Source organism: Oratosquilla oratoria, chromosome 12 (assembly GCF_046742065.1).
Source record: "Oratosquilla oratoria isolate Oo_2021 chromosome 12, ASM4674206v1, whole genome shotgun sequence".
NCBI lineage: Eukaryota > Metazoa > Arthropoda > Malacostraca > Stomatopoda > Squillidae > Oratosquilla > Oratosquilla oratoria.
The window spans coordinates 65,684,841-65,697,858 of record NC_134788.1 but is presented as its reverse complement, the minus strand read 5'-3'; the positions used below and the strand labels follow the sequence as shown (position 1 = coordinate 65,697,858).

Below are 13,018 nucleotides of genomic sequence, written 5' to 3'. Positions count from 1 at the left end.
TGAACACATCTGTTATGATGATAATGAAACACATTTGTAACGATTTGTTTGTGAGGGAGAATGCTATGACAATAATGGAACACCTTTGTAACGATTAAGTTGTGGAATATGACGATAATGTTTCACTTGTAGATTGTGTACTGTAATATTTTTATAATGGAAATGTCATGGGCTCTGTAATGTTGGCGTTGCTTTGCCTTTTGCAAATTGTGTACTTGTGGTGTGAATGTGGTGCAGATATGTGTGCACAGTTGGCATCCCTAGCACGGGGTCAAAAGGTCACGGCCGGTGTAGGAAGGAGGGCGCACGACGGTGTGTACGTCAGTGTGTGTGTGGAACGAGAAGATGCAAGTGGAACTCTAGCATGATTACGATTAGCAGAGCTAGTGGGTTTAGGTAAGGTAAATTGTAGAGTGAGAGAAGTGAGTGTGTCAGGGAATTGAAAAATTAAGCAGAAACAACCAAAGAAACGAAAAACCACAGAAATCAGGTGAGTTACAAGTAGTACAGCACTCCCATTAATGTTGGAAAATGTTGAATAAAGCTTGAAGTTGTGAAAAATATTTGACATTATTCTTCAAGTCATATGTCACCCTTCACTGAAGTATCCCTGCTGTGATATTCATATCCTCCTTTTATGCGCCCTACACACATCACGTCAGTTTTGTTTTTGCTCGTTTTTAGACCGTTTCTTTCTGTGTTCCGTCTCCACCTGCAGTTGCTCTATCGTGTCAGCAATCACAACTGCACCATAAAAGTAAAAGTAGACATAGAAAAATATAGAAATAGAAAAATGATATTGAAAATAAAAATAGAAAATAGAAATAGAAGATAAAAATAAAACATAGATATAGTGTGGTGACGAGGCGCTGGTCAAAACCAGACTGGCCGTCACACACCCGAGCTAGGGCTATATACTCGCCGAAGTTAGCAGGACGTCTCGACTAGCCCCAGTCAGCAGCCAATCAGAAACTCGTAAAAGCTCTCCGGGGACCTCTCTGACCCGTCCGCCTCCTTTGAAAGGACGTTCCCTTGCCGAGACTGTCAGTTCTCCAGCAAGTCGGCTCGGGCACGACATCTCCAGGCTTCAAGTGGCCCTCCCTTCACTCCCAGCCCACGACGACACTCGTAGGCTTTCACCGGGCCGGACCTTCTAGCCCTGTAGTATACATTTAATTCATGTATACATTACGTCTTGTGTGCCTTGGTTTCATTTCCCTGGCTTGTCCGGCCGTACTTCCACAATAGTATTAAAAATAGAGACTAGAAATCAGAAAATAGAAACAACAATAAAGATAGTGACATAAAAAACATACATGCACATACATATACCAAAGGCTTTTCCCCCTTATAAGGGAGGCAGCCAAAAAAAAAAAAAGTCATAAAAACCACTCCCACACATTTCAACCCTTTCACAATTCACTCCCCTCCACCTTCTTCCCTCCCTCTTATCTTGGCACCTCCTGGACGACGGGTCATCCCTGCATCTTGTCCAGTGCCCTGGGTCAGAAGCAATGTCACAAGACACAGCACATCCACAGCAAGGCCGCTTCATTAAATCGGCGATCCCCCTCTCCGTCCCCTCATGCAGAAAAGTAGAAGACGGGGAGAAATCCTTTCGGGTTGCGTCAAATTTTTCTCACACATACCCCCTCACCCCCATCCCCAATCAATTCCACCTCGTACATCGCAACATCATCCATATACAACCATTCTCCATTCACCCCTATCTTCTGTCCTCTCTTGTTCTTCCTCGACAGACATTCCTCTCTACTCCAAAGCCCCTTTTACCCCATCCATCCATCTCATCCTAGGTCACCCCCTCATGTTCACTCCTTCCACACCTCTTTTACTAGTCTGTCTTCACTCATTCTTTCCATGTGTCCAAACCATCCCAATACTCTTTCATCCACCCTATCTCCCAACTCCCTCTCCACTCCCGTTCTCATTTCTCACAGAAAATACAAATACATACATATACCAAGGCTTCTTCCCCCTTACCAGGGAGGTAGCCAAAAAGGACAAGGCACAAAATCACTCCCACCCATTCCACCCCCGAAAACACTCCACACCCCTCCACCCTCCCTCCCATCTTAGCACCTCCTAGATGACGGGTCATCCCTGCACCCTGTCCACTGCCCTGGGTAAGAAGCAGTGTCGCAGGACACAGCACATCCACAGCAAGATACAGAAAATACAAATAGGAAATGAAAATATAGATATAAAATACAAATATAAAATGAAAATGTATATATGAAATAAATTAATAGGAAATACAAAATATGATATGTAAAAATAATAGATATAAAATATAAAACAGAACAGAAAATATAAATAGAAAAATAGAGAAGATATATATAAAAAAAAACTACATCTCCACCTTGTTTGTTTACATTTGACGTCATAGCCAGTCAAGCTTTGAGTTGCACTCCTTCAGCTATTTTTCGTGGCTGTGATTTGCACAGGTGAAACGAGTGTGTCTTCTTCAATTCGTAAGTGCAGCGATATGGGGGTAAGATAGCTTAGTGCATGCGTAGTTTGTTTGCATTTGCCACTCTTCAATGGCATTCTGAGCAAGGGTGGGCACGGGCACAAATTTTTGTAACCCTTAAATTCTTGTTGCTCATGAGAGACCATTTTATTAGAAACAAAATATTTTAAATTGTTGAAATAACTTGAAAAATAAGGAAGATACAAATTAAAAAAAATTATCCCAAATTTTTGGCTAGACTTTACCGTAACAAAAGGTTAGAATTAAGGGTGGTAATTTGTAAAGATTTTGGTAAAGAAATACACATAAACTCTAAACCACTGGTCCATTATTATTAAAATTTGGAATACTTGGGCTTTATGTAGGGGTATCCAGTCAAAACGTCCTCGGTGTGGTAGTACCAAAACGTCCCCGTTCTGCAATGTACTTGTCTGTTCATGATGAAAATAATTGATAAACCAAATCTGTAATTAAGGAGACTACAACCGTGAATGAATGACCAGGTGTCTTCAATGTTGTATACACATACAAAGTCATGTACGTACTCTATACCGTTTGAGATCAGACCTGCAATAGCTAATTAGTGGTCTCACTAATTACTGATCAAACCCAAACAAGGACAGTTTTTGCTCAAATGCGCAATTTTATATATACAGTTGCATTATTTGACATATTTTCTTTGAAATGTGTGATTTCCATATAATTTGATCAAAGAGAAGTCACGTTTTATCCTCTGCAGAATTGCCGACCATAGCTACGAATACCGTCCGACTTGCTAATTACCGACCAAACCCAAACAAGGACGGTTTTTGCTCAAATGCACAATTTTATATAAAAAAATAGAATATGGTTGCATCATTTGAACTACTTTCTTTATAATGTGTGATTTCCATGTAATTTGATGAAAGAAAAGCTACGTTTTTAGCCTCTGCAAAATTACCGGCAACAGCTACAATTCGTCCAGTCCGCCATCCATGATCACTGGTGGTATGGATCATAATACATTCTATTAAGTTTCTTACTATTGTGTTGTCAATGTGATAGATTGCATATAGTTGAATTATTTGAACTATTTTCTTTAAAAAAAATGTGTGACTCTCACTGACTAATAACATACCAAATCCCAACTGGAACAGTTTTTACTCAAATGCATAATTTTATGTGAAAAGAATTAGCATATGGTTGCATATAGTTGAAGTATTTGAACTATTTTCTTTAAAATGTGTGATTTTCACTGACAACAGACCAAATCCGAACAAGGGCAGTTTTTACTCAAATGCGCAGTAGAGTGTAGTTTGATCCGGCTTCGGGTGATATCGGCGGTCCTGGGGTTCGGAAAAAAGCCCCAACGGAAAAAAAAAATGCCTAGGAAAAAAGGCCCACCGGAAAAAAAGCCCCATTTATCTCCTAAGTCTCTTACTATTTCTCCTACCTCATTGCTTTAATAACTGTGTCCCTAGTTTGTTCTTTCATCTGTTGTTTTACTATATCTCTAAATTCAATTTTGTTGTTCTCTTGGACTTTTCTCCAACCTACCTCTTTTGCTATGTACTTTATTCTCTTTATTATTTTTCTTGAATTTCTCATTCTCATCCTTTACTTCTTTTAACTGTCTTTTTAATTCTTCTGTTTATTTAGGTTTTGGTTGTCCTTTAGTTCTTCCAATTTATCAACTTGTGTAATCCGTGTAAGTTGACTGAACCTAACCTCCCATTGTTCATTCATTTTCTCTAGTTTTTCCTCTAGACTTGCTAATCGGGAGAGGTTGTCATCTCCCTCATTAAATCCATGGAAATAATTATCTTCACCTTCCATTATGCTGCTCTTATCTATATATCTAATTTTTACATATTTACTAATCTCTTTGCTTTCACCTCTATCATCTGCGCAACTTTTGTTGAGATCCCTTCTGACTTCTGGGGCCCGTTCATTCCCTTCCTCATTTCCTTCCATTTTCCTCAGTAATCCCTCCCCTTCTCCTTTTTCTTCACCTTCCCACTACACCATGAGCTTTCCCCTTCCCTACTAATACAACACAGGTACTCCCTCGTCATTGAGATCCGCTTTTTTTTTTCTTAGTCCAATCTTCGCTGTCATTTTGACTATCGTGTGTACTTACGTAGTTGTATAATACGGGAAGGGAGCTATGCTCGTGGTGACCCATCTTTGTATCTTTCAGCATCAAGTTTTTTCTTAAAATATTGAAAAGTATTTGCACACGCTGTTTCTTCGTATAATTTGTTCCAGGTATACAACTAGGTAAATAAACTATCACACTGTCACTGTCTTGGCCATGTACCACGGGTCGTATTTTGATACATCACTTGGTCGACGGACAATCTTGGAGTCTCCCCTAACCAGCCTGAAGGTGCTTTCCTCAGTGAATATGATGTTCTGCCACAGCTGTGGTGTCCACTCCTTGTATTTCTTGCAGAATGCTAGTCTTTTCTTCTTCACAGGCTCCGTGAGCAGCATCTTCTTGGCAGAGACTTTTTCAGTGGTTCCAGATGCTTTTTCTTTAGCCCAACGGCTGTAATAGATGGGTCTGATTGTACCTCTCATCATAGGACCTTGTCAGTGCATGTAGAAGTCTTCCTTGGTGCCCCAGAGCCTGTCTTTCATGGTGGAACAGTACCAGGAGGGAGGGCGGCTGCGGCTTTGTTGTTGACACCTTCAGATTCCCTGCTCTAACAGAGTAAGGGCCCTGCTCTTTTCATCCATAATAAGCTTGGCACGCCCCATCTTGAGCACTGGAAGACGAGTTAAAGGGCGCCAATGTTCCTGGAGAAGTAAAAAAAGAGGCACTGAGGAGCAGCATACAGGACCACCTTCCTCACCAAGCTCAGACGACTCATTGAAAAAGGGCAGAGGTGGACTATACTTTCTCCCCACAAATATGACAATGAAAGCAAATAACTGTATTGAGTTTTTGAGGGACCACATGCTCACTTTTCCTGTTTTTGTTTTGGTACATATTTATCCACTCCTTCATTATAGATTTTCATCATAATCATCCATTTCTCTTCTGCTTGTCTCATTATTGCTTTATTGTAGAATTTTTCCCAACTCGCTTTTTGAAAGAAATTTCTAAGTTTCCCAAAATATGTTTTTTTTTGTTTTGTTTTTTATACATCAGTCTACCTTTTCTGTGTTTCTCATTTCTCTCAATAGACACTTCTTTTAGTTCAAACTCAAGTAGTATATGGTTACTCTTCCCAATTGGTGTCTTATTCAATCTTACCCACAATTTCAGGCTCTGATGTAAATATTTAACGTAGTCTCAATGGTTCTTCATTATTTCTATATCTGGTATTTTCTTTTACCCATTGTGTCATTGTTCTATAGTCATGTCAAGTAATATATTTCCCCATAGAGCCATACAGCATATGTGCATGAGATACCACTACCAAATAATCATTGCTTTTATTTTTACATAGCATCACAACTGTGGGGAATGAGGTGGCTAGGAATATGCTGTGGTAGTGGTAAACCTGCACTGCCATCTAGTGTCATAACACACATTTTGAAAACATTATACAGAGGTGATAAAATCTGTTGACTCAAGGAACTTGAAGTTGGTAGTTATGTCAAAATCTCTGAAGTAGGTCATTTTTAAACCTTTTTTTTCAACCAATAGAAAATAATACAATCATAGATTGATAATCATAAAGTGGTCAATCAATAAGCACTCCATTAACTTCATTCAATCATTAGTTCAACAACTGGCATGTATAAATCTACATTATAAAACAAGTAAAAATCATAATTTAGTTACTTTATATTAAAAATTGATCAATCAAAAAATCAGAATTGGCAACTAAGAGTTAATAGGAATCTTTATCAGCATCAGCAACTAAGAGTGAATTGGCATCAGCATTGGCAAAGATAATTGAATCAGCATACCCCCATATAAGTTACTTTTATTTTTTTCCTTCTCTATCTTGTTCTCTATTCTTTTGGTTTCTTTTTCTTGAATATACCATTTATTTTCTCAGCCTCATGTATAGTACTCTCCAATAGAGCTCTTTCTTTTCTGTCTCCATTCTTTTCTTGTTTTTTCTTTAGCTTCAGTTCTTAGTGTCTTGTGTCTCTTTTTCCTCATCGTTAATTTTTCTTTATCCACTATTCACTATTTGACAACTTTCCTACTTTTGCTAATACCTCTGCTACCATTTGTGATCTTAGTTTGATTTTTAGAGGTCGATTTTTTTCTTTTGTGTATTGCCCTGTTCTATGCACTTTTATTTCCTTTTCTATTTTTTACTCTGCTTTGCACTTCTTTCAGAATGTTTCTTGCTATTTCCTTCTCTTCTTTTTCTCTCAAGTACCTAAGTTATGTTTTTCCTTTATACCATATACTACTATGTACTTTTTTCCACTGTATCTGTAACCCAATTTTCTTTCCCTTTGACTACTTTAACAACTGTTGCTTTTGTGTTCTCTTGCACTTGTTGGATAATTTCTTTTTCCATTCCTTTCTGATTTCCCATATGTCGTCCTCTCCTATATTTCCTCCAGCCTTCTTGGTCACCTCCTTAATTTGTTCATTCACCTCTTTTTTAAGGCCTCACTATTAGTGGTATCTTTGTTTTTCCTTTCCTTTTCACTTTTTACTTTGATTAATTCTTTTTTATTCGCTCATGTCTTTGTGCATTACAATGATTCACTCTTTAGGTCCATGATTTCTTTCTTTAGCTCTGTAATTTTAATTCCATGAAATATTCCCATAACTCATCTCCCTTTCTATGTCTATAATTTTACCTAGTCTTCTATCACCTCTGGTAAAGCCAAAAAAAGCAGAAGAAAATTCTTCTACTGATGCCTCTTCATGAGACCTATCTTTGCTGAGTACAGCTTATTTACATCAAGATAGGCAGTAGTTGTTCCATAGGCAGTTTCTCTGAGCTATCCCATCTCCCTGAGGAACACTATGTCTGGAACAGGGTTTTCCCACAAATCTTTTATAGAGAGTATTTTGTGTTGTTGGTGTTCATGATTGTGTACAGTGTAATCTTCCATAATGTGTTGTCTAGTATGGGTTGAAGTGTTACACCCCAAACAATTGTCAGCAATGCTGTCATCCAGCCTCTTGTGGTAAATTAGAAGGGGTGGATGGTTGCAGCACTGCAGTCTGGCATGGTGGACTCTGTCCTCTAGTGGGGAGAGAGGCTTTGGAGGGATGGATATCAGAGGGTCTAGCAAAAAATTCAGGTAACACATTGCTGCATACCAGATTTTGTTGCTGAAAATGTGTGTAGTATGGGTTATTGATTGGGAATCTGTGTGAGCATGGACTTCTGCAATATGGGCTTCTGTTTTGAGAGTCTGTGATGTTGCTGAGGGTACTGTGGAGGGTGTTGCTCGTGATGTAGAAGAGGGTTTTGTTGAAGATGCAATGGAACGCTTTGCTCAAGATGAGGTGGAGGGATTTGGTTATGATACAGTGTGATTTTACAAAATAGAGAACTTGTTCTGGACTGTAACAGCAGGAGCAGGATTCATATAGGAGTGGGGGATGGGGGAGGGGGACAATTGGTGGTTGAGAAAGGCAGGAAGGTGCCCTAACTGTATTTGATGGAGCGGAGGGAGGAGGCATATGTTTTTGCCACACCATCCATTTGTCTAAAATGAAGAACTTGCTTGGCACTACCAAGTCTAGTCAGCTGAAGAATGTCTTGTTGAAGACAGTACTCCTTGCATTGTTGAGAATGTATTAAGTGAGCTTCTCTGCTATGGAAACAATGTAGTTCTGATTCACAATTAGGAGTAGGGTGTGAGTCACGGACAGAACAATGACCACATCGTAGACAATTTGTACAGTTCTTCCTTCCATGGTGAAACTCATGACACTGGTAACACTGTAAAAGACAGTTGATGAAAGCTTTTATTGGGAGAGAAAAAGGACCAATATTTATTCACTCAGGGAGGTATGAACCATAAAATGTGAACATGAGCATGCTACTATTTTCTCTTTCTTTTTGTCAATGTGAACATTGTCAGGGCATAATTAATATTCCTGAGAATTTGTGTATGTCTTGGTTGTAGATATGTGGTTTGCAGGAATTGAATGTTCAGTGCGGTTTGATGGATTTGTAAATTCCATCTGATGGACAAGGTACATGGAGGAACATGGCCAGTGTTAAATCCTTACCTCGGATCATCTTTACCATATTTTTTGAAGTTATTTTTAGGGAACATTCCAATCTCTCTAGATATTTAGCAGCATGGATATAAAGTTACCTCTATTTTTGTTTTAGTGTGTCACAAACCAGTTAGATATAGGGGCATAGTGAAATTTGGTAGCACATTCTTCAGCAGGCTGGGACAGTGATCATCCTCACTGTCAACTACATTCCTTGATCAAATGATCTCAGCAATTAGGCCATTGTTTTCATGGAGGGATATGTTTAAATGGTATAAAAACTCATATAATATCCAACTTCAGAATTTACTAAGGTTAATAGGCAGGGACACCTACTAAACTGAGATAATACATCAAATAAAGGTTCCACAAAGAGAACTTATTTAATTTCCTTTAATCTGTTTATTTTTTGACAGCATTATGGTACAAATGTCACAACTAGTAAGGGAGTCACAGGCTTCTTGGAAGATGACCAGGTTTTGTGTATATAATGCCTCTGTAGGTTGAAAAATTTGAGTCATTCCAGTTGTCATGGGTTGAGTATGCATGTAGCTACTGGATGGTTTTCAGTACATTTCTAATAAAAAAGTAGAATTCAATATATAGTAATAGCTCATCTGTTAGTATTTTTATCTATTTTATGTTATAGCAAGCACAAAGGGTCTGTTTAGGTCCAAAGTGACTTGAATATTAAATGGTTTGTGTACACAACATTCACAATCCTATTATAGTGTATTACACAATTTCAAAGAGATGTCAAACATATTACTTTTTTCCAGGAAGAGGGTAACTATCACCATTCCTTTGGAAGAGCTATCCATAGAATCCATGTGTGTGACATGATGAAGAGGATCTGGTGTGACATCTACAACACAGCTATATCATGAATTATCTTAGATATGACTTGATGATCCACACTGTAGAGAAGTGCTTCTAGTGTAATCTTTGCAATTCTGCATTCTCAGAAAAGCATGATCTCAAATGGTACAAAAGTCACTTCAAAGATCATGTGAGGACCCTCACAGGAATAAGACTTTCCAATGTGACCTGTGCAGTTCTACTTTCTCACAAAAGGGTTCTCTCACACAGTATATCAGAACCCACACCATAGCCTTTTCAATGTGACCTGTTCAATGCAGCTTTCTTATGAAAGAATCATCTCAAATTTCATATGATCACCCACACTGGAGAGAAGCCATTCCAGGTTGACCTGTGCAATAAAACTTTCACACAAAAGTGTTTCGACAAAGATCACATGATGACCCACACAGGAGAGAATCCTTTCCAGTGTGACCTGTACAATTCTGGTTTCTCACAAAAGGGTGATCTCACAAAGAAAACAAGGACTCACACAGGAGAGAAGCCTTTCCAGTGTGACCTGTGTGATTCTGCTTTTTCACGAAAGGAACATCTCGTGCATCATATGAGGACCCACACAGGAGAGAAGCCTTTCCAGTGTGACCTGTGTGATTCTGCTTTTTCACGAAAGGGTGATCTCACAAAGCATATCAGGACCCACACAGGAGAGAAGCCTTTTCAGTGTGACCTATGTGATTCTGCTTTTTCACGAAAGGAACATCTCGTGCATCATATGAGGACCCACTCAGGAGAGAAGCCTTTCCAGTGTGTCCTGTGTGATTCTGCTTTCTCACTAAAGGGCACTCTCACAAGGCATATGAGGAGCCACACAGGAGAGAAGCCTTTCCAGTGTGACCTGTGTGATTCTGCTTTTTCACGAAAGGAACTTCTTGTACATCATATGAGGACCCACACAGGAGAGAAGCCTTTCCAGTGTGACCTGTGTGATTCTGCTCTCTCACGAAAGTATGATCTCACAATGCATATGAGGACTCACACAGGAGAGAAGCCTTTCCAGTGTAACCTGTGTGATTCTGTTTTCTCACGAAAGGATGCTCTCACACAACATATGAGGACCCACACAGGAGAGAAACCTTTCCAGTGTGACCTGTGCAATTCTGCTTTTTCTCAAAACGGTGATCTCACAAACCATATGAGGACTCACACAGGAGAAAAGCCTTTCCAGTGTGATCTGTGCATTGCATCTTTTTCACAAAAGAGTCATCTTGATTGTCATACAATGACCCACACTGGAGAGAAGCCTTTCCAATGTGACCTGTGTGATTCTGCTTTCTCACAAAAGGGTGCTCTCACACAACATATGAGGATCCACACAGGAGAAAAGCCATTCCAGTGTGACCTGTGCAATTCTGCTTTTTCACAAAAGGGTGATCTAACAAACCATATGAGGACCCACACAGGAGAAAAGCCTTTCCAGTGTGATCTGTGCAATGCAGCTTTTTCACGAAAGGATCATCTTAAATATCATACAATGACCCACACCGGAGAGAAGCCTTTCCAATGTGACCTGTGTGATTCTGTTTTCTCACGAAAGGGTGCTCTCACACAACATATGAGGACCCACACAGGAGAGAAGCCTTTCCAGTGTGGCCTGTGCAATGCAGCTTTCTCAAGAAAGAATTATCTCACAAACCATATGAGGAGCCACACAGGAGAGGTTTTTTAGTGTGACCTGTGTGGCTTTGCTTTTTCATAAAAGGGTTATACCACACAACATATGAAGACTCACACAGAAGAGAAGCCTTTCCAGTGTGGCCTCTTTGATTCAGGTTTTTCACATAAGATTTCTCTCACAAGACATTGGATAGAAGCCATTCCTGTATGACCTTTATGATGAAAAGATCACACATTTCTGATGTCTTGGATTAAGCCAGCAGAAAGGCAATTACACAATTGATACCTACACACTTAGAATCCAGCATGGCATTCTCTTTGTTTTACCTGTACTGTAGGGTCATTCATGAGTGAACAAAATTCATTCTTACAGTTCAACTTATAAGGAATTTGTCCTCTGTTTATATACAAAAAATGTTAATTGTTCTGGTAAATACCCAAGCTGTTTGATCCCATGAGGCATGAGTACCTGAATCATTTTGCAGTCCATGTATGTGGACGACTGATTAGTCGTAGATGGCGCTCTTCTCCTCATCTATTCAAATCCGTTCGCTGACCATGTTGCTGTATAGATTTACTTGTAGCCAGTTGGATTTGATTCATAGTACAGTTTGGCCAGTTTACTTCTATTTGCGCCCAAGTTTGTAGTTGCCCCAGTTGCAGTCTAATTTGTAGTTGTTCCAGTTGTTCATTTCCAGTTGTAGTTGTTTGATGAAGGTAGAAGCCGTTGAGCAAGTGTAGCAATTAGGTTATCTTTGACAAACCTCGTGAAATGTGTAGCAGCCATGCAGTGAAGGAAGTCCACATAGTTGTGGCTGTGTGTTACAGCACTTGCAGTGTACCAGTTCCAGCAGAGGACCACATAGTTGTGGCAGTAACCATGCCAGCAGAAGACTGTATGGTCATGGCAGTAGTTGTTCCTGGAATCGCAGTGGAACAGCAGATTGACTGTCCAGTGATAACCTTGTAGCTGTTTCGGTTCTGTAGTATCCCAATCAAACAGCCTTAGAGGATTGTTAGCTTTATTCCTTCCAACCCTACTCCCCCTTTATTTCTCCCACAGCTTGGGTCTATCCTTCTAATTACACTGTACAACAAATTTCAGGATTAAGAAAAAAACATAGTTCTCATGTGCGTTTTATTATGAAGTTCAGTGTGCTGAATTCAAATTTGATAACAAAAATTTCATGCCACGTCACAATTTTTTGTAAATCGCTGTTTTAATAATTATGCAATTAATAGAGATTTCCAAGGTTCCATAAATGTATTTTGCTCCCAAAGTCAGATTAAATGTCTTCATTGTATTTATTTAATTAATATATAATGAATCGGCATGTTTGTTAGCTTTATATGATGTATTAACCTACAATCTATTATTTACTTCTTCTTTTATAAGAGGGCCTACAAATATACCCTCTTTAATCTTGGCATCACTAATTTTAGGGAAGATCCCTTTGAGATACTGGAAACATGGCTTGTTATGTTGCAGTGCTTTGGTAAATTGCTTCATTAGGCCTAGTTTTATATGCAGTGGTGGCAAAATGATTTTCTACTTCTTAACTAGTGGCTCATGAATTACATTATGGCATCCAAGCGTCATAGATTCCCGAGATGGCCATTCTGAGCGTATATAATGTTCTGATCTGGCCCTACTGTCCCACTTGCAAAGAAAGCACATAAATTTGGTGTATCCAGTTTGTAGCCCATTAAGTATGGCTCCTACTTTCAAGTCTGCACAAATTAACCACTCATGCTCTTTGTAACTTATGCGGTCTAGAATAAAAGCAAGGTTCTCATATGTCTCTCTTAAAATGACTGAGTAAGCAACTGGAACTGAAGGCATGGTGTTCCCAATGTGCAACAGAACTGCTTTTATGCTGTAAAGGGATCCA

General features: G+C 39.2%; 1 protein-coding gene across 1 annotated transcript; it reads left to right on the top strand.

Moving 5' to 3' along the window:
• Positions 1-2,415: 2,415 nt before the first annotated feature.
• On the top strand, positions 2,416-12,460 carry LOC143031947 (uncharacterized). The gene is made up of 2 exons (XM_076196334.1): positions 2,416-2,492; positions 9,413-12,460. The coding sequence occupies exon 2, from the start codon at positions 9,805-9,807 to the stop codon at positions 11,176-11,178; it is 1,374 nt and encodes a 457-aa protein (XP_076052449.1). The 5' UTR covers positions 2,416-2,492; positions 9,413-9,804; the 3' UTR covers positions 11,179-12,460.
• The last annotated feature ends 558 nt before the right edge of the window (positions 12,461-13,018 follow it).